Source organism: Penicillium cosmopolitanum (assembly GCF_028827165.1).
Source record: "Penicillium cosmopolitanum strain IBT 29677 chromosome Unknown utg000011l:1.0-3548175.0:1.0-3550911.0, whole genome shotgun sequence".
Classification (NCBI taxonomy): domain Eukaryota; kingdom Fungi; phylum Ascomycota; class Eurotiomycetes; order Eurotiales; family Aspergillaceae; genus Penicillium; species Penicillium cosmopolitanum.
In genome coordinates this window covers 1,797,704-1,821,361 of record NW_026622681.1, presented here as the reverse complement: position 1 = coordinate 1,821,361, position 23,658 = coordinate 1,797,704, and the positions used below count along the sequence as shown (strand labels likewise).

The window sequence follows — 23,658 nt, the reverse complement described above, 5'->3', positions numbered from 1 at the left end:
ATTCCTATCTCCGAGGCATGCCAATACGTATTCCAAGGTTCTTGGCTGGGCTGACCTTGTTTCTTGGCTTCAGGGCTGAGATTCCCCGGATCTTCCTTATCGTCCTCCTCCGCCCGTTCATCCCAATGTTTGCCCTGGTCTTTGGTCTTGGTCTTTGAATTATCTTCTAATTATTTCGTAAAGCTAAGTTCTTAGTTCAAGTTGCCCAGGATTAGTATACATCATACTACTGTGGAGATAAATGGGAGAGTGATCTGGCCCCGTTCCACTGTAGTCTTTGTCTGCCGATCTTCCCTGATCTCCTCTCCTCTGCTCTCCTCACCACTCTTTCTCCTTTCCCTCTTTTTTCCATTCTGTCGTTTGATTGAGATCTATACAAAATTCACGCATTGTACAGTATTCGCAACTTGCTGTTTCCTTGTGTTCCCTCGCTAAAAGAGGCCTGAAAAAAAAGACCATTGCACGTCCTCCCGCTCTAGTCGACTCCTCACCTTGTCTCTCCTCTCTCCTCTCTCCTCCTCTCTTTTCTCCTCTTCCTCTCTTCGCCTCTACCACCTTCTGCTGTTTCTCTTTCTCTCCCACTTCCACCTCCCCCCGCTGACAAGTTCTTCCCGCCTCCCGGGAAAGTTAATTGTCTGCCATCGGGGCCATCCAGTCATGTCCTCCAGCGATCACCCGGAGTCTGGGGTGCCCGGAGCCACGACTTCTCCGCAGCATGTTGAACTCCAACCGACCGCGACCGCGATCAACGAGCCTCCGTCCGCTCCCACAAGTGCTGACCCCCCTGTCGCCGGGTCCGAGGTCGAGACCGAAGCCACTACTTCTGTCGCCCCAGCCAAAGACGCCCAGTCAGGTGCTGCGGTCGACGAGAACCACCCCGCCAGCGGTGGCGACTCCCTCGTCGCCCCCATGACAGCAACGACTACCACCACCACCACTCCCGTAAACGACAACCAAACCCCCCGTCGCGCAGCCTCACCCTACCGATATACCGACAATGGATACCCAAGAGACCAAGCCTGACGTCGAGCATTCGTCCGAACAGTCAGAGGATGTTTCAGGAAGGAGATGGAGGATACCGGTCCCTCGCTCCACATTACCCTGCTGTTGACGACGGGTTCGCGACACCCTTTCACAATCGATGGAAAGTACCTCAAGAAGCGAGCGATAACCGTCGAGAACAACGATCCTTTTGCCATCAGCGTCTATACCCTGAAGGAATTGATCTGGCGAGAGTGGCGATCAGGTGAGTGTTAATAAATCGCGCAGGGGGCTCGTTCGCCTGCACAATCAATCTCTGTGGATGGTGAGAATGTGATGCTAACTCTCCGTAGACTGGGAAACTCGTCCTTCGTCACCAAGCTCTATCCGCTTGATCTCTTTCGGTAAATTGTTAGATGACAAGTCACCTCTATCTGGTATGTTGTTTGCTCGACCCCCTCACCGATGTTAATATTCATCCCTCCCAACCCGAACTCGGACTCATCAATCTGAAACAGACTCAAAATTCAACCACGATGCCCCCAATGTCGTACATATGACCGTAAAGCCACAAGAAGTCGTCGATGAGGAAGATGCGAAAGGAGCCAAGGCACAGTACAGTCGCGAGCGCGAAGCCAGCGAGCGCAGCCCTGGTTGCCGTTGCGTCATCTTATAAACTGGTGTATTACACGCTATACATCCAATTCCAAGCGATGTGGCTCTCACCATCGCAGCCTTTGCGTTGGGTGTGCTGATCGCTTCTCCAGCAACATCAACCAAACCCACCTCCCCCCCCCTCCCCTCTCCCTCTCCGCATTTGGGTCTTTCTCTAATCCCCACCACCATCTGGCATCGTGGCCATTTCGCTCAAGGCTGTCTAAATGCAGGAACATCTTTTGCCCAGCGTGACAGAACCATGGCTTCTGCTATTGAATATACGCTCTGGAAGCGGCGTTTTTGGACATTTTATTTCTTCTCCTTCCTTCCTTGGCCCATCGATCTCACGAGCGTTTCTTTCCCATTAGGAACCCCCCTGCCTTCCCCTTCCCCTTCTCCTCGAATCTGGTCCTCTGGGCTAGAGTCGATTGGAATCACGGCTTCTTCTCTCCTTTTTGTCTGTCTTGAGCTGTGCCGCCTCGCCTCGCCTTGTACATGGGATATGATTCACCACTGCTTTCCCCGACTGTTCCCTGTTCAAATCAGGTTGGAATCACTTATTGCCTGCATTTCTTTCACTGTTATTTTCCTGCGCTTGCGCTTGCGCCTGCACCTTTCTCTCCCTCTTCCTCATCCTCCTCATCTTCTCCACAGTCCCGCCCTGATCCTTATATCTATATACCCATTCGATCCCTTCGTCTCTCTTCTTTTTGTCCCCTTTGTCTTATTCTCTGTATGGCTTGTCCTGGGACTTGTGTATCTACGAACCATTGCCCTCCTTGTGATTCTCCACATTCTCCTTCAATCCTAGCTCTTCGTAGCATATATGACTGCTATTCCCATATTCTACTCGAGTCACCCCTCCCTCCCTGGCAATGTTTAAGCCTAGCCTCGATAAGGAATCGTACTTAGACGCGGACTACGGGGACCCAGAACCCTGGAACCTTGGCTCGGGTCGATTCAATCTGGGGTTTCTGTGGCTAGACTAGGTATATGTTTTTCTTGTTTTGGCTCATTACGGGTACTCGATTGCTTGTTTGTCCAGGTGGATGGGCAGGGAGCATAATGCCAGATTGGAGAGGGAAGTATATGAGGAAATGTCTTGCGTCACGGACAACCTTGGAATGATCGTATACTCAGGTGTTTTCTTGATAGGGGGTTTGGAGAGCGTTGGTGAATCAGCTGAACGGTAGCTACACAGGGAACTAAGCAATCCTAGTGAGCAGGGCATTCCAAAATTTGGACAGAAGGTTCGATGCCAGTAAATATCACAAATTGTATTCAAACCAAGGGGGTGCATGCGAGCTTTCAATAAATAGGATACCTACATACAACAGAGTATCTACTGCAGCCCATCCTTTCTAAAGGCGGGCCTGGGGACCATATACACTACGCAGCAACAGTGGCAAGAATGATCGAGTGGATAAGCCGGAAGAATAGATTGGATTGGCTATAATCGCAGGCCCTATTTCAAAAAAGATGACCCACAATGCAACCGTTCTGATAATCTATCTCTCTATCATAGACATCAAAGACATGGGAAGATCGGGAAGGAGACTAATATAACATGTCGACCTAGAACAGCGATGCTGGCGCGGGGAAGGGGGCGAGGAAGATGGGAAACAACAAGCGTGAGAAAAGATCAATTCATGAGAGCTGCATTTAAAAGTCCATTTTGAGGCGCTTCTCCATCTCATCGTGGAAGGTGGGTGGTTCGCGGAACTCGTCGCCTGTAAGGAGAAGATAATGAGGTTAGCATATAATAGGGTCGATGGGAGGGAGGTTCTAGTAAATATCACGATAACGCAAATGGAAACTAGAACGGGGCAGATGCAATACATACCCTGGAAAATATCCTCCCAACCAATCTCCGCATCACGACCACCAAGCACAAGGATATCCTCGTGGACGTTACCGCCCTTCATACCACCCAGCACGGCGGGACGGAAGGTGCTATCACGGACGATCTTCAGCTCCATGCCGCGGCGAACGGGCTCCGCGATACCGTATGCTCGTCGGAGACCCTCCATCTTCAGTTGCTCTTGGGTAGCGCGCCAGGCGAGCAGGCGGGCTTCGAGTGGGTGTGACGAAGCTGGGATGTCAGCTACCGAGGGGTTGTTGGTTGAGGAGGCGGATGGGATGGCGGGGAGGGTGATCTTGTTGCGGAGGGTATCAGGGAGACCCGGGGCCGAAGGAGCGCCCTTTGAGGGACGGGCTGCGCTGTGTTGTTGGCGGGTGTTGGTGTTGGAGGTGGAGGCGGCGAAGCCGGATGGGGGAGCAATGCGGAGAGACTGGTTATGGGGGTGTTGTGTTAGTTATCTGCTTTGCGAATGGACCCCATATTGACCTAATTCAGATGAGGCAGCTAGCGGCTAGCTGTATGGGATAGATGGTGGTGTCTCGAAGATGCTGGGGTAGATCGGAGGGTGGTCGAGGAGCATCAGGCCAAGGATCGGAGCTTGATAACGTACCATTATGGTGGTTGTGAATGAAAACCGGAGACTAATTGCAGACCCAAGATCGATTTGGAGTTCAAGAGGAGCCGTGCGAATGGAGGAGAAGAAACAAAGATGATATGAAGCGGGTTGACGATGATGCGGAGGTCGAATGGTATCAGGCAGAGCAGGGCAGCGCGTCCAGCTTCTCCGGTCGGCGAGAGCAACCATTGACGTCGCCACGTGACCTCAAACTCGTCCGCGATTTTGGGAAGTGCAACAGGCAGTCCGTTTCTCCGCAACAAGAACGAACAACCACAATGCCTCAATTAATCTCGCCATTGGCCCTTCGGGCTCTGCGGACGCTAGTCCAGCGCCCAGCGATTTCATGCACCCCTTTGCGCACTCTCACAACCGCTACCACCACCACCCAAAGTCTCATCCACCGCGCAACCCCGATCACCGGCCGCTTCAACTTCCAGCCCATTTTCCGCACCCAAACGGCCCAGCTTCTAGCCCGCCGCCAATTTTCCAGCTCTCCAATTGTCCGCGCAACCTACAACCAAGTCCGCCGAGGCTGCCGCCAGGGCCAACGCGCGCGCCGCGGACGGTCCCCAGCCTTGAAGAACCACCCGTCGTTGAAGGGCGTGTGTTTGAAGACTGGTGTTACCAAGCCCAAGAAGCCGAACTCCGGCGAGCGTAAGACTGCTCGTGTTCGTCTGAGCTCTGGCAAGGTCGTTACAACTATTATTCCCGGTGAGGGTCACAACATCCAGCAGCACAGTGTGGTGCATGTTCGTGGTGGTCGTGCTCAGGATTGTCCTGGTGTGAAGTACCACTTGGTTCGTGGTGCCGGTGATCTGGTATGTTTCAAATCTTTGCATGTTTTAGTGATATTGCAGGTAGCATCTGCTGACATGTTCTTTCTAGGGTGGTGTTGGAAGTCGCCAGTCTTCCCGGTCGAAGTACGGAACGAAGAAGCCCAAGGGCAACTAAGCGGGTTTGCACTTTACTCGTATCATAAATCTTGCTGATTAAATGGCATGGAAGGATATTCGCTCGGGATTTGCCGTTCGAAGAGCACCGAGGTGCTTGCTCTCTACCACATATTTTCTGTTTTCTACCCCTCTGTATCTATCTGTTCACTAAGGCGATATTTTCATTTCTGAACCGCATGTACTATTATGAAGTGACTTGGCATATTTCTCTCTTTTTGCTTTTATTTTCCTGTATTGAAACTCATAACTAGATGCAATAGCCCGACTGCTCAGGCAATGAGATATAGAACAAAAATTCCTGGTCCGTAGGGAAACCCTCTTGTACTCCGGTGACCCCATGCAATAGACATACCAAGGAACAGACTTGAGAACGCTTTCCGAGAATCCAGATAATAAAACATGGAGGGCATCGAAACAAAATAGAACATGTGGACGGGGGCAATGAGAAACAGATCATGATAATCACAAGGCAGAGAGGACCACAACTTGAAGATTGGAACAAGATGGCCGCGAGACATTTTCGCCATATGTAAACTTGGACAATATGCTATGCTGGAAGTCTTCACGGCCTGGGGGTGTTGACTACTTTCCTCAGTTTCCCACCGCTCACTGAGCGATACTTATGAGCGTTGCGGCAACGATCGACCAGGCGCATCAAGAAAGCGACACAGGGATTCAGTCGTACGAATAGCCAGATTCGCACGGTTTGGCTGAGTAGGATAGAGGAAACGCTAACAAAGAGCAGGAAGATGGCCAGCTGTCCAAGTGCCGTAAGTCAATCTTTCTTATCCCAGCCGTCTGGTTTTGAAAGGTGGTTCACCTTGAACCACTTATTTGTGCCTGGGGGCTGTTAGCTAAGAAGTTCATTAGAGCGAAAAGATATCTGGAATAAGCTTACAGGAGTAATCTCTCCAGTCGAAGTTATCCTTCGGCTTGCAGGAGCAGGCAAGGTCCAGCCTCGTTTGCTCGTCATTGGGGCAATGCGTGAACGGGACGTGGTAGTAGGCAATGTCGTGGAAGAATTGGATTTGGTCCTTGCGCAGCATGGTCGCAGCCGCAATTGAGTGGACTGGTGCATCGCCCCATCGTTCATAGAAGAAGCCACCATCCTGATCGAGGGACTCGAAATAGTCAATGTATTGCTTCGACCGCAACCATTCTAAGCTGCCGATTTCAAAATTTGACCACTAAAAGAAAGCAGGTTAGTTGAAAAGACTCTCGATGTTGATTGAGATCAAGAGGACAGAACATACGAAATGGCACTTGTTGTAGGTCTCGCCACCGTTATCACTGATGAATTCCATCGCGTTATCTTCGGCGATGTGCTCTGGGTGGTTCGTCATGAACTTCTTGACGCTACTCCAAAGAGAGGGAATTGTCGCCTCATACTCGTACAGACTGATGACAAAGCTGTATTTCTTGTCATTCTCCTTCATGAAGCGGAAAGGGTCGGCGCGGATGTCGCAGAACAGTTCGATGCTGGGCTCGACACGCCAGTAATATTCGTAGTTCATCATCAACGGGTGGCGGAAGAAGAAGCCCGATTCGTAACGGCACATGTGACGATAGCTCTCGGAGCCACCGTAAATGATCTTCTTCCGTTCCATTTCGGCCCGGGCTTCGGCGGCCTTGTCCTCATCGATCCATTCGGGATATGACCAGTGCTCCTTGGGGATCAGGCCATAGTGAGTCTTGCCGGAGACGAGCGCGGTGGTCAGTTTTTTGAATTCGTCGTCGAACTCTTTGTCGTTCAAAAACACCCAATCGTAGTTGTATTCACGGTTGAATCGGTCCTCCACGGTTCGGATCGACTTGACCATGTCCCAGAGGTCAGAGTTGCGGGCGAGGGTCACAAAGGTGGCATTCACCCGTTCCGTGCTGTTCACACCTGGGTACTCGTTTTTGTTGGCCTTGAATTCGTTATAGGATTGGACAGGGCGAGCGAAGGAAGCGCTATTAGGAAGTTGCAAATTGGTTCGAGAGACGAGGTAGAAGAAGGTCATGCCCTGATGCGAGGTGTGTTAGTTAGCCCATGTCCATGTCCATGTCCATGTCGCGTGAGGTTGAACAAGCCGTGGCCATGAAGGCCTTGCAGCGGGAGTGCCGGAGATGATGTATTATGGAGAGACATACCACCAGGGCTAATGCCAGATACCTGGTATATCGCACGTTGACAGCCATGGTGGCGGGGAGGAGAGCGATCAGAGGCAGGGAAGTAGACAGATGTGAGTAGTGCGATCAGGCCGAGAAAGCTAGGGCCAGTCCACAAGGCGAAACCAGCATCCGCGATTGGATGAGAGAGCGAGCGACCTGGGTGGGATTAAAGGGGGGTGGAAGGGGAAGAGAGGGAGATGCAAAAAAGTGAAACAGAAGCAGAAATTGGAATGCGATAGGGGAAGGCGGAGCGGAGAAAGTCGATTGGAAAGAAAATGGACGCGCAAGTCGATGGCGACCAGGGTCAGCCGCCCAGGTTTCACTGGATCCAAAGTAATCCAAGTAATCCAAGACACATTCGGGCTCCAGATGCAACGGAGATGGGGCAGGGGATCCAAGCGGTAGGCGACATTCAGAGCCAAGGTTTGACAAGTCTTGGACTGTACTAGTAGGAGTAGTAGGAGTAGTATTTTTATTAATAGTAATAGTACGAGGGGAATAGCTCCCCTTTATTCACAAGCTCGTAGGGCGACGGCATCCGGCGGAGTTCGGTCTAGAAAGATATCAACTTGTCCTTGGGGTCCAACAGGTTTAGTAGGGCTGGATCCGCTTTATTTGGGGGCACTTGGGGCGAGATCTGCCAGTGCGAGTTTCAAGTTGGGGCGAGTGCGAGTGATACTACCGTACTAGTACTATTATGTAGTGTATGCATAGAACAGGAATACGAGTATATGCAGTGTAGTATGGTAGCTTGTATTTTAGTTTACCTTGATATATCTATTCCTGAGATAATTATCCCCAGGGTTATAATTATCTAGAATACTATATACTATACCTAGTATACTCGTACGAAAAGTATAGTTACTTAGGTAGTGTACTGCATAGTTATGCTAGTTATTCCTACCACTCTTGGCACGTGCCTGAGGCCTCAGGCACTTCCACCCGAGCGAACTTCTCTGCTTCGCTCTCCCACCTCCCCCCACCATATCGATCCGTCTCCAATCCCCACCCCCCTCCTTCCCATCGTCCAAAGAGGCATGTCGTTCTTTGGTTTCGATTCCACCCTGCCGAGGGACCGTCAAGGCGGTCCCTCCGCTACTCGGGGCTTCTTTGAGAACCCCGATCCCTTTCGCGGAGGTTGCCCGTGCCAGGGCCCTCGAGGATGACGACGCGTGAGCTGCCATTGTTTGTGATAGTGGAAGAGTTGAGCTGACCTGACCTAAATTCTAGCATCGATTTTGAGGATACCTACGATGGCCTGGGCGACCAACTCGATGATGATCAGGATGCCTTCAACGACGACACTTTCGGTGGCGGCGGCCCTGCTGGTCCCAGCTCTGGAGCTGTCGGCAAGGACTTCGATTTCTTCGGCAAGACTGCGACCGTCGCCGATGCAATCGGCGAAGAGCAAATTCGCTATGCCTTGCAGAACCCCCAGGCTGTCCCCGTCGCTGGTCAACAAGTTCAACCCGCTGCGCAACCTGAGCCAGCGTTCTCCAAGCGTAGCGGTTACGAGAAATATTCCGACCCCGGTTTCATTCCCGACCTGCAGGCGAAATCGAGCGTTTGGGGGGTTTCCCAAAAGAAGCCCGAGCCGATGCCCATGTCCATGCCAGCCATGTCGGCCGCTCGCAAGATGATGAGTCTGGATGAGGTGGAGGCACAGATGCAGATGCGCAACCAAGGCTATCAGCCATCGCCAGTGCCGCAGGCCATGCATCCACACTTGGCCGATCCATCTGCCTACATGCGCCACCCGCAGAATATCCCGCTTCCCGATGGTTTCCCTACGATCCCCCCCCGAGGTCATGCGAGCACAGCTCGAAAGAGGTGGCCTTCCCCCGGGGATGCCTCACCCCCCCTCCCGGGATGCCGGAAATGCATGGCCCCCCCTCCCGGTATCCCGGGCATGCCGCCGCATCTTATGCAAGGTAACCATCCTCCTCAGAACATGCCCCCTCAGGGTATGCGCCAACCTGGCCCGCCCCCCAAACCAACGGGCACCGCAGCAGCAGCCGCAGCAGCCGCAGCAACAACAGCAAGTTCCCCCGCCGACTTCAAGGGGTCCCAATGGGGGACTGCCCGTTATCACCGACCCCCAGCAGCTTGTGCATCTTACTGAAGAGCAGCGCAACGCTTATCTCGTCGAAGACGCTAAGCGGGCGAAGCGAAACCACAAGATATTCTTGCTGTCGCGGGGCAATGGCTTGATGACCCCCCAGGACAAGAACTTTATCACTCGCATCCAGCTGCAACAGCTTGTCGCGGCGGCTGGCAATGTAGCGGATTCCGACCCAGAGGCTGTTCTGGCAGAGGACTTCTACTACCAGGTCTATAGCCAGATTCGCGGAGCCCCTCGCCAACACCCTCACCAACCTCTGGGGCACTTTGCTCAGACATACCTCCTTCAAACAGGAAATCGCATCGGTGGCCATGGAAACCGCCGAGCCTTCCACAGCGCGGACAACCACATGCAGCGAATGCAACAGCAGGTTCAGCGTGCCGTTGAGGCCGCCAAGGCCAAGCCCAAGAACAAGCAGCTGATCATTGAGGGCAGCCTGGGCAAGATCTCCTTCAGTAACGCCAAAGCGCCGAAGCCAATGCTCAACATCAAGCGACCTGACAGCTCCGAGGGACCTCGGCCTAAGAAGTTGCACTCCGACCTTAGTCTGAGTGACCGCAAGTCGATCCTTACCAACATTGAGGGTGTTTACAGCGGTCTCATGTCTATGGAGGATATGGAGCGTACCATGCCCCCTCCACCCAAGGGAGGGTGACGCCGACGCGATCCAGGAACACATGGAATGGCGCCAAAAGGCCCGTACTCTCAACCAAAAACTCTGGCAATCCTTGAAAGTTATGGAGCCCATTGTTCCCAACTCTACCACCCCGCACCCGTTCATTGCGTTCTTGTCCTATCCTAAGGGTAAGAAGGCCATTCCCGTATTTTCCGCCACATCGACCAGGAGCAGCGCGTGACCATCCTCACCATGATCGTCGTCCACCTGGATAGTTTGGATGTGGTTCACTTGGCGCAACCCGTTCCCGGCGAGGCTCAACTCTCCGTGGCTATGCGTGAGTCCATCGATCTGTTCTCGTTGGCCGTGATGCCCAGCTTGCTGGGATACGTCAATGAGGCTCCCTTCAACATTATCATTGGCCTTCTGGGCCTGGTCATTGCTCAGACTCATGTACAAACCGTTGCTCGCACCAAGGTCGGCTTGGGTATTTTGACCATGCTGCTCAGTCGTGCCGAGATTGTCAAGGAGGCCGGCCAGGCCTCCGAAGTCGATTGGCAACAGTGGGTTGCCAAGTTCAACGTGCTGTTTGACACTTTGGAGCCTGCATTGGCCGATATCTTCACGAGCTCGATCAACTCTGGCGACGACATGTATGTGTGGCAGTTCCTTGCTGCTGTTGGTATTGGTGCCAGTCCCGAGCAGCAGCAACGTCTCGTAATTGCTGTCAAGTGAGTCCCCTCACCCCTGTAAACTGGAATGAAGCGAATCACATATACTAACCATTTTGTCACTAGGGACCGTGTCATGGAGACCGTTGCCTACAGCAAGACTCTGCCGGCTGACATGGCCAGCTCGCGTCTTGGTAACGTCAACCTTTTCATGCGTGCCATTGGCCTTGACGTGGAGCTTTTGGGTTAAAGCTAGCTCGGGAATTGGGGTCTCGCCAACCCTCTGACCACGATGATACACGATGGGACCGAAGTGGGTAATCCTCCAATGCGCCGCCTACCACGATAGATCTATACTTGAATGCACAGCATCCAGCCTGGCCGCTCCCAAGCCGAAAATGCCAGGGCGCATCTGGGCGTCTCTCCGTCCTCGAACAATGTACAATGAGGACATGGGAGGAATTCCACATCGGACTGACTCCTCCTGGCTCTAGCCACATAAAATTGGGAGGGGCACATCGATACCTCTGCCAGGGAGGCATATCTGTTTCTATTTTTTTTTTTCTTTTCTACTACTTTTTTTTCATGTCTTGCTCATACCAATTTCAATTTCCATTTCAATTTTAAATCCCCGAAAATTCTAACTTAAATGTGCATTGTACATGTTCCCGAGCCGAAGCTTGTTTCGGCGAATTGGTTCTAATTTAAGCGTGGGCCTGTGTGGCTCCAGACTTTCCCCACCGGAGAAAAGGGATCGGGGAATGACAGTTGTCCTCTTTTACGGAGTAGTACATAGTGTTCCAATTGGTCTTAATGGTTGCAATGGGAGCAATGGCTGCCATGATTCGACAGAGGGATTGGTTCTCGCCAGCGATCGTTGCCCGGTGAGATAACCGCAACCGCCCACCACCAACTTTTTCCGGGTGATCGGTTCACCGCCAGCGATCGGCGAGGGCATCGCATTTGCATTTGGCAGTTGGCATTTCCTGACATGGCTGCATGGGGCCATTCACCACGCCCTTGCGAATATTAATTGATTAGAACCGAGGTAGAAGATGAGCCAGTCACCTAGATGCACGCCATGGGATAATTTAACCGTCAGATCAATAGGTATGAAAGTAGCCGGGAAGATGAAATGAGTATGAAATGAGTATAAAATTAAGGGTCCTGAAGGTTTGTTGGCCGCGTAATGGGGGGACCAGAGGACCACCAGAGGAGACCAGGGGAGACCAAAGAAATGACGAGGTGCCCCTCTTATTTCCCCCACCAACACCACCACCCGCTTTTGTCCTTCCTACTTTTCCCCTTAAAAGCTGCCTCTCCCCATCTTGCTTGGCCCACGTTTTTGCTTCTCCATTTTCAATTCCTCTTAATCTCTCATCATGTCTGCTGGTTCAGTTCTTGTCGCTGGGTAAGTCTTCTCCTTGGTGTATACTGTATACACCTGCAACATGTGGTGTACAATTGCTGACCCCCCCCCGCAGTGGTACGGGCTACATTGGCTCGTTCACCGTCCTTGCCCTGCTTGAGGCTGGTTACAAGGTTGTCGTCGCTGACAACCTGTACAACTCCTCTCCTGAGGCCCTGAACCGTGTTGAGGCTATCTGCGGCAAGAAGGCCGAGTTCGTTCAGCTCGATGTCACCGACGAGAAGGCTTTCGACCCCGTCTTCGAGGCTCACCCCGACATTGACAGCGTGATCCACTTCGCTGCCCTCAAGGTAAGCCTCAATGGCAATTGCAATTGCAATTGCAATACCTCCCTATACATACCATATCCTCTTACTAACATACCCTCTAGGCCGTCGGCGAGTCTGGCGAGAAGCCGCTGGACTACTACCAGGTCAACGTCTACGGCACCATCAACCTGCTCCGCGCCATGGTCCGCCACAATGTCACCAACATCGTCTTCTCCAGCTCTGCCACCGTCTACGGTGACGCCACCCGTTTCCCTGACATGATCCCCATCCCCGAGCACTGCCCTCTGGGTCCCACCAACCCCTACGGTAACACCAAGTTCGCCGTTGAGACCGCCATCACCGACGTGATCAACGCTCAGCGCAACAACGCCATCAAGGCCGGCAACGAGGCCGAGGCCAAGAAGTGGAACGGTGCTCTGCTCCGCTACTTCAACCCCGCCGGTGCCCACCCCAGCGGTATCATGGGCGAGGACCCCCAGGGTGTCCCCTACAACCTGCTCCCCCTGCTCGCCCAGGTTGCCACTGGCAAGCGCGAGAAGCTGATGGTCTTCGGCGACGGTATGTCCCCCTCCTAACGAGAAGCTCGGAAGCATCATCTAATATTCACCCAGACTACGCCTCCCACGACGGCACCGCCATCCGTGACTACATCCACATCCTCGACCTGGCAGACGGTCACCTGAAGGCGCTGAACTACCTCCGCGCCAACAACCCCGGTGTCCGCGCCTGGAACCTGGGTACCGGCAAGGGCAGCACCGTCTACGAGATGATCCGCGCCTTCTCCGCCGCTGTCGGCCGTGACCTCCCTTACGAGGTTGCCCCCCGCCGTGCCGGTGACGTCCTGAACCTCACTGCCAACGCTAACCGCGCTACCACCGAGCTGGGCTGGACCCCCAAGTTCACCCTCGAGCAGGCCTGCGAGGACCTCTGGCTCTGGACTAAGAACAACCCCCAGGGTTACCGCCAGCAGCCCCCTGCGGAGCTCCTCGCTGCGCTGAAGAAGTAAATAATGTTTGGTTTGGTTTGGGATTGGGTACCAGGAATAGGAAGGATTGAAAAGCAAATGCTTCTGAATGATGTGTGGATATAGAATTGGTAGAATACATGAAACGAATCTCCTTTTTCACTATATTTGACTTGGTCGTACAGATGGATAATCGGATGCTTCAAGTTAACTGTAATTTTTGTTTCACCTCTCGTGAACAGATAGATGTCTATAAGTAAAAAGCAATCCATGATTGCTAGCTGAGATCGGTAGCATAAACCTCGGTCTGCTTTGAGCAATGCAATTGAAGAAAAATGCCTGGGTGTGCGCTGCCCGCACAGCAATCATTTATTCTTCCGACTCCGTCTAGACCCAGCACTCTGCGCCTTCTGCGAAGCAGTCTCCTTCCTCACCTTCTTCTCCTCCTCATCCTTCCTCACCTTCTTCGCCTGCGCCCTCTTCAACGCCCCCTCCTTCTCCGCCTCCTCAATCTGCTTCTCACTAAACTCCCACAACCTCCTCCCAACATCCTCATCCTGAACATCCTTCCTCGCACAATCCACCTCCCGACACTCCTTAATAAACCAACCCCCCGTTCCACGCGCATACTTCTCCTCCATCGCCGCATAAAGAATACTCTGCGCCCCCTGATCCGGCGACTTGAGCACCAGCCACCAAAACGGCCACGTGAGGAGATATAGCAGTAGTCCCCACAGCGATCCGCCCGTCAGCCAGCGCCTAGTTCCGGGCGTGCGTGTCAGGCCAGGGTCAACGATCAGAACGCGCGTGCAGGGGGGGTAGACTATCCGGACGCTCGTAGGCGTTTAAATGACGTTGGAAGGAGTGGGCGAAGGTCATCAGGGCGAATTTGCTGACGGCGTAGATACCCTTTGGACGAACGGATAATCGTGCGGCGGGACCTTGATCGTCTTTCTTGTTCTTGTTCTTGTTCTTGTTTTTGGAATCATCCTGATCCCGCTTCACAGTCTCCAAATCAAACTTCGCCCCAATATAACTCGAGCAAGTAGGGAAAATAACCCGCACATCACGATGCGCAGGTTGAACCCTCAACGCCGGACTGAGAATACTAAGTAAATGGAAATTGGCCAGGTAATTAACCTGCCACTCGTCATCGATACCGTCTTGTGTCTGGCCGCGCGCCGCAGCTGGTACAGCGAGACCGCCACAGAGGATGACAGCGTCCAGTCGACGGGGCGGGACATTGTCGATCCATTTCGTGGCGAATTCACGCACTGAGTGTAGGGAGGCGAGATCGACTTGTTCGGCGTAGATGAGGTTGTTTTTCGTTTGGCGGCGGAGGTCGTCGATGTATTCGACTAGGAATAGGTCGGAGGGGGATTGTTGGGTTAGGATTATGACTTGGGCTTGTCGGGCGGCGAGTTCACGGACGACACTTGCTCCTATTCCTGATGTGCCTCCCTGTAGTGAGATGGGGATTAGCTAATTAAGTTTCTGGGGATGCCTTTTTTTTGGAGGGATTGGGAAGGACCAGAAAGCACATACTGTTACCATCACCACTTTCGAGGCTAATAGGCGCTCGGAGGTGTTGCGGGCTCCGCCGAAGTAGTATTTCAGCGCGGAGAGTAGGAGAAATCCATGGTGCGACTTTGAGGACTTCCCAGGCATAGGGAATTGCCGAGATGCCCTCTGAGATGCCATGGGCAATAATTGGGATGGGCATCGCGAGTGAATTGAGTCTCAAGTTGAGAGCAGACGTGGCCAGCTCCACCGAGGTCTACCTACCTAAGGTAAGGAAGGGCTTATCGCTTATCAGTCGCCACTGCCACTGCCACTGCCGCCTCGGAGCCTCACCGCGACTACCTTCATACGCTCACTGACAACTTCAACCTTTAAAGACTAGTGGTGGCCATGGCAGCTCGTCAAGATGGAGATGACGGAGAAGATGGTGAGGACTATTTCCTCCCTCTCGAAGATCAGAGTATCTTTGGGGCAGGAATCCGTCGCAAAAGAGTCCAATTCGTACGCTCATCCGAACATGAATTGAATACAACTACAACACGACCATCCTCTACACCCTCCGGTCCAAGCATCGCAGATGCATACCTCTCGATTGTCCTCAAGAAACAAGGCAAAACCACTACCACTCCATCATCACCCAATCCACCCGCCGAACAAAACCAAGAACCATCTCCGCGCGAAACACACTCCGCACCTCCATCTTCCCACGCACCCTTCCCTCAACCACCTCCCCAAACCCCCCGATCACTGCGAAATATGCAACCTACCCCTCTCCACCGACCCATCAAAAGAAATCTCCGAATCAGACTCAATAGACCGTCCACACGAAGCCTCCCTCGCCCACCAAGTCTGCCTAACCCATTCCCACCCACCTTCCCATCTCGACCGAACCCGCGTCGGCCTGAAATATCTCTCGACATACGGCTGGGATCCCGACAGTCGGCGCGGTCTTGGAGCACCAGGTCGAGAAGGAATCAGGGAACCATTGAAAGGCCGTGTGAAAAATGATACGGCCGGTCTAGGCGTCGGTCTAGATGCGGACGGAGATCGAATTAAAGATCCGCCTCCACCGCCGCCTAAGAAGGTGCAGAAACTTAATGCGAAGCAGATGAGGAAGAATCAGATGGAGGAGAGGAAGAGGGGGGAGAAGTTGAGGAATCTTTTCTTTATGAGTGATGATGTGTTGAAATATCTTGGGGAGGAGGTGTGAATACTAGTAGAATACTACTATACTGGTGGTCAGTATGGTATGGTACCTTACTATTGTGTCGGTTGTTTGGTGGTCGTGCGAGGTTTGAATGACTTATGTGAATTACTATACCCCTTTCCGAATTGAATATACTGTTTTCAAGAGTTATACTACTCAGTCTGCATAGTACCCGCCCAGGTGATAGCTAGTGCTAAAAGGTACTCGAGCGCTACTTGGCTCCGAAATATTGACCTTGCGACGTGAAAGAGTATCCCACCAGAGCAATATGACTTCCACTTTGAATATTATGACTGGGGCTTTCTCCAGGCTCTGGTTAGGAATAAGCGAAAGATCGAAAAAATAATATAGCTAGTTCGGGAAGGGAGGATACTTTTATCCATTGCACTTAGTAATTGATTATCAGCTCAAGGGTATTATATTAAATCTAAATAGGTGAACATCGTTGAGATGTTAGGTATCAAAGGCATTATTCATGACATCATTATTGTTTCCAGTGGCTGATCGCCATCTGGAATTATCGCTTCCTAGCGTCCCGGGTGATGGTTTCTTTTAACCAAGTTTATCAGACTGCTGTTGTTCGCGCGAATGTTCACTTTGTACCATATGGTGATACAAGGCACCCAGCGAGAAGGCGGCATAGGAGCAGTGTTGAGGTCGGCCGCGTAGGAATGCATATTCCATGAAATGCGATGACTGGTGCAAGACCATGCAGAACAAAGTTTGTTCAATAGGGCGAAGAGAACCGTCCATGTTGGAAAGAATTGGCATGGAAGCTGGGATGTTGGCTTATGTTCGGGTGTCTGCTTTTCCTTATCGAATATCATCATGGTAGTCGATAGCCTCAAAACCGGTCGCGCGACCTTTGGAACCCTGGCTAGTCGGGAGAGATTCAGGGGCGTGATGAAAATCAGAGGCAATGCGACTCGGATCCACAAAGGAGGGATATTGGTTGCCTCCGCCGCCGGTGAGAGACGACTGCCAAACATGCTGGTGGGCGATTTTCACCAATTTTCCCAGCACGGCGATTTCCAGCTTCAGCTTTATACTGTACAAGGTGGCTTTCAGAGTCGTTTGGTAGATGTAGAAGTTCATGAACTCGATGATCATCAGGGCGATATCCATCAAAATACAAGCGACGTTGACGGCGAGTAATTGAATGATAGTCTTCCGACTTCCTCGGTCGCGGTTCAACTGCAGCATGCGATTTGTCTCCCACATGTACAGACTGGAGATGATGACTTCTTGCACGCAGAATCCCGTCAGCTGTAGCTTTTCCATGACATCGTACCCCGCGATCGAGGCGGGTGATTGAGAGAAGTTCGCAGCGTAGGTGAGGACGGTGGTCGGGACGTGTAGAAGGAAAATGTTCATGATAATCATTCCTTTGACAGCGCGAAGGATGCGCTGGTTCTCCTGAACCAAATGCAGTCGTGAATATAGCACGAACGACTGGCCCGTGACCATCGTCCACCAGCCGATAGTGAGTAGAGTAACGGGTAGCCAAGTGGCCGAGGTAAGGTCGAAGAACTTGAGCAGGTAGCCGATAGAGTAAGGTAGAATGCCGACAGAGGAGATCAGCATACTCCAAAAGTAAGGGCCTTGATAGCGCTTAAAGGTGAGGAAAATAAGCACGATCAGCTCCAATACATTGTACCAGGCGACACCAACAAACGTGGCAATGGTGATGCGCACGCCATTACTGTTGCCGGTATAGCTACCGGTGATCCAGTTACCTGGACTTGCCTCACTAGACGAGGACATGTCGCCGGTTGGAGCTGGGGAGGATGGAGAGAGGAAAAGGTGGCAAAAAGATGTCGTGCAGGAGGAAAAACACAAGATTTGAGATTTGACTTTTCGCGGGGTTGGGTTCCCAAGCTGGTCTGTTCCTTGGCTGATGGCTGAGGTTGACCCACCCAAGCCTCTCCTCTTTTTGACTACCCTGTCTGTATTTGCACTGGGCTGGGCTGGGCTTGGACCGGGGGTTTTTAAGCTTATCTCCTGAATCAGATCCGAGATGTCTGCGATCGGGGGGAGTTTTGGCCCTTGACGATCGATCGAGATGAGGAGGGGCGGGACCTTGGGACAGCAATGCAGGGACCAGTTTGCAAATAAGAGAAGAAAGAGAACCATGAATGTCTTTGTTCCACACGACAACCCATTTTGCATTTTTGGCCCCCCCTTGAAACTTGGCATTGGATCTTTAGTGGCGCCGGGCGCAGCGATCAGTATTGACTTGGCGATACAAATAGGGAATGGCCATGGGGCTAAAATATAGGAATAGTGGATTTGATTTCAATGACGGAGTACCGATGACTCCGGGTGAACAAGTACAAGTAGTATCTGTACCTATGTACCTCAATGTATCTATTTACAGCGGCGGAGTATCCGCCAAGACGTTGGCCATCATCCTGTTAAACTGGTCAGCTTCCACTGTAAAGGGGGAAGGGGAGGGTGACTACATACGACTCATGATACCGAGTGCCAGGGACCTCCGTCTGCTTGACCAGTTCCCGAATCTTGCGCTCTTCTTCGCTACTCAGTTGGGACTGTGTCGACGCGGTATTTTCATCCATCCGCGCAGTCGTCCTAGTCCCAGGGATAGGAACGATATCGGATCCCTGTGCAAGCAACCACGCGATGGCGATCTGACTGGGGGTACTGTTGTGCACCTTAGCCACTTCTTTCAGTCCGTCCACAAGCTGCAGGATTTTAGGAAAGTTCTCCTCTGTGTACTTGGGGAGGAAACGACGAAAGTCATCTTCGGCGAAGTCGGCGGGTGACTTGATCTGACCAGTCAGAATACCACGGCCGATGGGACTGTAAGCGACCACGGCAATTCCCAATTCGCGACAGGTGTCCAAAATATCTGAGTTAGGTGATTCGATATCCAGAGCAAACGGGCTGTATTCGATCTGGAGAGCGGTGATGGGATGGACAGCGTGGGCCCGGCGGAGCGTGGCAGCCGAAACCTCGAAGAGGCCGATGTATCGGATCTTCCCTTGGCTAGAGTCATATCAGTACGAGTTGATAATTGGGGTTCTCTAAATAATCATGATGAACTTACTTCTTCAGCTCAACCATTGCCTCGATGGTCTTTTCAATCGGGGTTACACCATCAACTCGGTGACAATAGTACAAATCGATCGTGTCGATATTCAGCCTTTTCAAGGATTTCTCACAAGCCAACTTGACATACTCGGGATCCGAGCGAACCTTCATCGCGCCGTCTGCGAGTTGGATAGCGAACTTGGTGGCGAGGAAAATGTCATTGCGCTTGCCGGTCCGCTTGATCCATTCACCCACAATATCCTCACTGGTGAGATACAGATCTGCTGTGTCCCAGAAGCGTTGGCCGGTAGCATGTGCGTGTTCCAGAAAGGCAACGCCTTCTTCGGTAGAACTAGCAGCGCCGTAGATACCACCGATGCTCATGAGGCCGAGGCCAACAGCATTGACCTGAGGACCATTTCGACCGAGAGTTCGAAGAGGAAGAGACATAATTGTGAATAGTATAACCTTGGAGAGTTGCTTGGGATTCTATAGAATCGATATTGTTAAAGAGATGTGTGATGAAAACTATACTTCGATAGTGCGGAGCGGACCATGGTCTTTAAATAATATTACTCGGGAATATTGAATATCCGACCAAGATGACAATGGAATTGAATAGATGATGCATATCTGACTTATTCATTCATCCAGCCATTGCGGTCAAGGTAAACTCCGTTCCTCAACATTTCAGAAGACAACTGACGGACTTAAGCTTAAAGGCGCGACCAATCATACGACGGGACCCGCTTTGGCAAATAGCAGCCAATCATACAGCAGGGTTTGCGAGCCACCCAATTGTCTACTCCAACACCCTCTAATGATTGACGCTTGTTCTCAAAGAGAATCATTCTTCCCACAACACCCTGTATATCACTCAGAACCATGACTAAATCAAGAGAGAATCATATACCACAGTCCAGAGGGGGAAGAAAAGTAAAGACAGGCTGCAAGACCTGCAAGTCAGTCCTCCCATTAGCCTAACGAGCCCGTTTGTCCCCGCTTAACACACATCTGCCAGAGCCCGCCGCGTAAAATGTGATGAAAGCAGACCAGCCTGCCGCCGCTGCATCTCAACTGGTCGCATTTGCGATGGCTACGGTATCTGGGGTGGTGGGGGCAGTCCATACGGCCCACCACAGCCCAGTAAGGCACTATCCATCTACTGCACCCCGGTACCAGCTGGCAGTCTAGATCCCGAAGAACAGACTTGCTTCGACTGGTTCATGAGAAAAACGACCACCAAGTTCGCCGGTATATTCAAATCTCAGTTCTGGGAAACGCTTGTCTTTCAAGCCAGTGCGCAGGAGCCCGCAGTACGCCATGCCGTCGTCGCCTTGTCCGCGGCCCATCGCTTTGATATTAGCGCCGGCTCTTGGGTCCCGGCTATATATGGCGTCGATGCCGAGCGATTTACTTTGCAGCAGTATAACAAAGCGATTTATCATCTCCGCAGTGCAACGATGAAGAATAATGCATCAGGATCGAGGTTGTCGAATAAAAAAGCCCTCCGCGTCGCCCTCATTACTTGCATGCTCTTTGTTACGCTGGAGTATCTTCGCGGCCAGTACAAAATGGGCAGTGCACATCTGCGCTACGGTATCCAGCTTCTGGCTGATATTTCGGCGCCTATGTCGCGAACGCCGATGGCGCCCGGTGTACTTAGTCCGGCGGAGGACTTTGTGCATGATGCGCTTATTGATTCGTATGCAAGGTTGACGGTCCAGTCAGCTATGTTTGGTCATGTCCCATCACATCTTTGTGTGATTGTTCGCGATCCGCAAGTTCATGCGCTACCTTATACATTTTCCTCTCTTGTGGAGGCGAGACGGACCCTTGACGATTTACTTAATCGGATCCATTGTTTGAAGCGATACATTTATACACACAATTCGCACGAAAATGAGGATAACGACATTGAATACCAACCGGAAAATGATTTTAAAGCGTTCGAAACACAATGCAAGATTGTCGCGGATTTGTCACTCTGGAAGAAGGCTTATAATGCATCCATCTCCCTCCTCAAGGCAGAGTCTCAGACAGAAAAGATTGGGTTCCTGCTTCTCCGGGTATATCATGAAATGGCCGTGGTCATGGCTTCAGTCTGTCTTTCCAGTGAGGGGAGATGGTCTTCGACGCATACACGAGTGGGTTTGTCACGGTGATGACGACTTTCTTCGACATGTGGCGATACTGGTGTACGATTAATATGCGCATCAAGGAGATAGATCGATCATTACAGAATGGCGAGTCGAAATGTGAGGGTTATTCGTTCACGATCGAGTCCGGCTTCATCCCACCGATGTACTATACAGGGCTGAAGTGTCGTATTCCGAGGATTCGTCGCTTGGCGATTCGGTTGTTGAGGGCAGCACCGCACCGGGAGGGCGTGTGGAATGGCCCGCTGTTGGCAGATGTTCTTGAAGAGGTTGCAGAGGTGGAAGAGGGCTCTTCTTACACGGAGAATTATTCTAAACAGGATCCAGGTGAGGAATTCTCTGATGGTGATTTTCATTTTGGGAAAGCGGATTTGCCTTCGCCAGAGGTACGGGCCGAGTCGCGAGTTCATGATGTTAAGGTTCTCTTACCTGATATCGTTGGCGAAGACACATTTATGAGTTATGAGCAGAAGGGGGATGATGGTCAGTGGGAATCTTTTCATCGGAAGGTCAAGAGGAAGGGCGTTACGAAACATTGGACGTTATTTTAACCTTGGAACCTACTACGAATTGGAAACGAGAGCAATAAAGAATAAATAATGTACAGATTTGAAGATTGTGTATAAACTGCAAAGCAATCATGATTTCGTGAATATTTTCTCCATTCCCTGAAACGCCAAGCCGAGCAATGGATATGTTGCTTCATTTTTCGAGCCCGATTACCTTTTGAAATGTTTATAAGATCAATGACGCCCACTCGGCGGCCGCCAGCCTAGTGTCGAATCACTGCTGGTTCCTGCTCCTCAAGAAAGCAGCAACTTGCTCGTGCCGGGTGACAAAGAACATGCGCTTCTTGTCCGATTTCCAGACAAGAACGCCAATCTCTGCCGCATATTGGCATGGGGCCTGGTATTCAGCCAAGCTAGTAAAGTCTTTGAAAAGAAACCCTGCTGTGGCTCTGAGACGATCTCGCTCTAGCTGCCAGAGTCGGATTTGATCGGTCACAGTTGGCGGGAGAACCGAAGGCGGGATACCCCCTGCGTTTGATGTCGCGTGACCGGCATTGTGCTTGCGCAGTTGGGGATGAGCGTGCGAGTGCAGGTATGAGATAATCTGCTCGGCGGTAATTCCGATCTCGATAGCTCGGCGCACAGACTGTCTGGTAATTTTTCCCGTGACGAGGTTGGGGAAGCGGTACTTCAGGTTGGTGAAGAGCGAGATGAGGGAAATCTGCAGAGGTGATGAAGTATACGCGTAGAGACGGTAGTTTGTTTCCACGATGATGAATCCCGATCCCGATCCACCCGACTCGCCAGCTGGCCCAGTGAGGGAGCCAGTAATGGGGTTATTCAACGCACTCGAGTCGGAAGTAAGAGTGGTTGCTAGGCGTGTTGGATAGAAGCGAGTCGCCTCGGGCGTATCTTGGTAAACGATACCAAAATCCGCTAGGTCGGCGAGAGTGCGTAGCTGATTGGAGGTCAAGTGTTTCTTCTCGTATGATTGTCCTAGTTCCAGACTACTAAGTAGGAATAGGAACGAGAGAACTTCGACACTGTCCATGCCGATCGCCTCGGCGCTTTCCACGTAGAGGATGAGGATATGCCAGACTTGAGTGTTGACGTCTTGAAGCACAAACCCGAATCCATCCTTGGTGATGTCGACGCGGCGGTCGCGGATCTCAACCAAATGGCCCGCTTGAAGGAGTTGCTTCACGCCCTTGCTCAGGTTCAGCTCGCGTTGACCACTAAAAGCACTTGTTCCAACCATGTAACCCATCACCCCCTCCCATTGTTGTCGTGCGTAGTCGTCGAGATCGGCGACGGATACCTGACTTTCGCCAGGTATTTGGGAGAAGACACCGAAGGATTGCGAATCTTCGGAGCCCACGAGAGCTTGGCGGAGGGAGGATGCGAATGGGTTGGTGACCATGTATGCTAGAACGTTGTCTCCTGTCCGTGTTTTCGAAAGGATATGGAGTCTTGCCAGAATCGAGATGGCGTTATCTCGTTGTCTTTGTGAGATAAATCCAGATGGTTAGCTATATGCCACAGGCTGAAAGACATTGATACGATCCGTGGATGCGCACTCACTTTTTGCTCTCTGATTGCACCCAGAGCTCTAGATCCGCCGTAGGAAGGGGATCCTTCAGATACAGCAGCGCCATGACGAAACATTTTGCTATCCTCGTGGTTAGTGGGACTTGCGATCGAGGATCAGATAGCTTTGAAGATACCCAGATCAGGCAGCATGCGACGAAAGATGGCGAGAGCAGTGGAGGGCTGCTGGTAGAGCTTGTAGAAAGTTGTGCCAGGCAGGCCCTCCAGGTACTCGAGAGGACGGGACGTGGATGCCGCCATGATTGACCCGAAAGACCGCGAGTGAAAGAAAGTCGATGTGGATGATCGGTGAAGTCATCCAAGAACC

At 51.9% G+C, this 23,658-nt stretch overlaps 13 protein-coding genes across 13 annotated transcripts; 6 read left to right on the top strand and 7 right to left on the bottom strand.

Annotated features, from left to right (window-relative positions):
- Window positions 1-657: 657 nt before the first annotated feature.
- On the top strand, window positions 658-1,657 carry N7509_012181 (uncharacterized protein; the record flags this gene model as incomplete). The annotated part of the gene is made up of 4 exons (XM_056636818.1): window positions 658-964; window positions 1,046-1,246; window positions 1,335-1,418; window positions 1,500-1,657. 4 exons carry the CDS (start codon window positions 658-660, stop codon window positions 1,655-1,657), a joined length of 750 nt encoding a protein of 249 aa, XP_056482848.1.
- A 1,643-nt stretch (window positions 1,658-3,300) lies between these two features.
- N7509_012180 (proteasome maturation protein) lies at window positions 3,301-4,112 on the bottom strand (the record flags this gene model as incomplete). Its single annotated transcript, XM_056636817.1, has 3 exons — window positions 3,301-3,368; window positions 3,482-3,929; window positions 4,110-4,112. The coding sequence occupies 3 exons, from the start codon at window positions 4,110-4,112 to the stop codon at window positions 3,301-3,303; spliced, it is 519 nt and encodes a 172-aa protein (XP_056482847.1).
- Window positions 4,113-4,213: 101 nt separating this feature from the next.
- Window positions 4,214-5,069, top strand: N7509_012179 (mitochondrial 37S ribosomal uS12m domain-containing protein; the record flags this gene model as incomplete). Its single annotated transcript, XM_056636816.1, has 2 exons — window positions 4,214-4,936; window positions 5,004-5,069. The coding sequence occupies 2 exons, from the start codon at window positions 4,214-4,216 to the stop codon at window positions 5,067-5,069; spliced, it is 789 nt and encodes a 262-aa protein (XP_056482846.1).
- Window positions 5,070-5,846: 777 nt separating this feature from the next.
- N7509_012178 (glycosyltransferase family 15 protein) lies at window positions 5,847-7,252 on the bottom strand (the record flags this gene model as incomplete). Its single annotated transcript, XM_056636815.1, has 4 exons — window positions 5,847-5,911; window positions 5,970-6,258; window positions 6,325-7,077; window positions 7,205-7,252. The coding sequence occupies 4 exons, from the start codon at window positions 7,250-7,252 to the stop codon at window positions 5,847-5,849; spliced, it is 1,155 nt and encodes a 384-aa protein (XP_056482845.1).
- A 1,135-nt stretch (window positions 7,253-8,387) lies between these two features.
- N7509_012177 (deadenylation-dependent mRNA-decapping factor PAT1) lies at window positions 8,388-10,884 on the top strand (the record flags this gene model as incomplete). Its single annotated transcript, XM_056636814.1, has 5 exons — window positions 8,388-8,410; window positions 8,456-9,189; window positions 9,269-9,970; window positions 10,160-10,694; window positions 10,761-10,884. 5 exons carry the CDS (start codon window positions 8,388-8,390, stop codon window positions 10,882-10,884), a joined length of 2,118 nt encoding a protein of 705 aa, XP_056482844.1.
- A 1,132-nt stretch (window positions 10,885-12,016) lies between these two features.
- On the top strand, window positions 12,017-13,338 carry N7509_012176 (NAD-dependent epimerase/dehydratase family protein; the record flags this gene model as incomplete). Its single annotated transcript, XM_056636813.1, has 4 exons — window positions 12,017-12,045; window positions 12,119-12,353; window positions 12,434-12,890; window positions 12,944-13,338. 4 exons carry the CDS (start codon window positions 12,017-12,019, stop codon window positions 13,336-13,338), a joined length of 1,116 nt encoding a protein of 371 aa, XP_056482843.1.
- A 323-nt stretch (window positions 13,339-13,661) lies between these two features.
- N7509_012175 (putative oxidoreductase) lies at window positions 13,662-14,997 on the bottom strand (the record flags this gene model as incomplete). Its single annotated transcript, XM_056636812.1, has 3 exons — window positions 13,662-14,119; window positions 14,205-14,757; window positions 14,842-14,997. The coding sequence occupies 3 exons, from the start codon at window positions 14,995-14,997 to the stop codon at window positions 13,662-13,664; spliced, it is 1,167 nt and encodes a 388-aa protein (XP_056482842.1).
- A 210-nt stretch (window positions 14,998-15,207) lies between these two features.
- N7509_012174 (putative G-patch domain protein) lies at window positions 15,208-16,027 on the top strand (the record flags this gene model as incomplete). The annotated part of the gene is made up of 2 exons (XM_056636811.1): window positions 15,208-15,411; window positions 15,482-16,027. 2 exons carry the CDS (start codon window positions 15,208-15,210, stop codon window positions 16,025-16,027), a joined length of 750 nt encoding a protein of 249 aa, XP_056482841.1.
- A 549-nt stretch (window positions 16,028-16,576) lies between these two features.
- Window positions 16,577-16,777, bottom strand: N7509_012173 (uncharacterized protein; the record flags this gene model as incomplete). Its single annotated transcript, XM_056636810.1, has 1 exon — window positions 16,577-16,777. One exon carries the CDS (start codon window positions 16,775-16,777, stop codon window positions 16,577-16,579), a length of 201 nt encoding a protein of 66 aa, XP_056482840.1.
- Window positions 16,778-16,837: 60 nt separating this feature from the next.
- Window positions 16,838-17,788, bottom strand: N7509_012172 (uncharacterized protein; the record flags this gene model as incomplete). The annotated part of the gene is made up of 1 exon (XM_056636809.1): window positions 16,838-17,788. The coding sequence occupies one exon, from the start codon at window positions 17,786-17,788 to the stop codon at window positions 16,838-16,840; it is 951 nt and encodes a 316-aa protein (XP_056482839.1).
- Window positions 17,789-18,395: 607 nt separating this feature from the next.
- N7509_012171 (NADP-dependent oxidoreductase domain-containing protein) lies at window positions 18,396-19,525 on the bottom strand (the record flags this gene model as incomplete). Its single annotated transcript, XM_056636808.1, has 3 exons — window positions 18,396-18,435; window positions 18,491-19,030; window positions 19,092-19,525. The coding sequence occupies 3 exons, from the start codon at window positions 19,523-19,525 to the stop codon at window positions 18,396-18,398; spliced, it is 1,014 nt and encodes a 337-aa protein (XP_056482838.1).
- Window positions 19,526-19,960: 435 nt separating this feature from the next.
- On the top strand, window positions 19,961-21,785 carry N7509_012170 (Zn(II)2Cys6 transcription factor domain-containing protein; the record flags this gene model as incomplete). Its single annotated transcript, XM_056636807.1, has 3 exons — window positions 19,961-20,037; window positions 20,097-21,222; window positions 21,297-21,785. 3 exons carry the CDS (start codon window positions 19,961-19,963, stop codon window positions 21,783-21,785), a joined length of 1,692 nt encoding a protein of 563 aa, XP_056482837.1.
- Window positions 21,786-22,017: 232 nt separating this feature from the next.
- N7509_012169 (TFIIH/NER complex subunit TFB2) lies at window positions 22,018-23,591 on the bottom strand (the record flags this gene model as incomplete). Its single annotated transcript, XM_056636806.1, has 3 exons — window positions 22,018-23,245; window positions 23,325-23,412; window positions 23,468-23,591. 3 exons carry the CDS (start codon window positions 23,589-23,591, stop codon window positions 22,018-22,020), a joined length of 1,440 nt encoding a protein of 479 aa, XP_056482836.1.
- Between the last annotated feature and the right edge of the window lie 67 nt (window positions 23,592-23,658).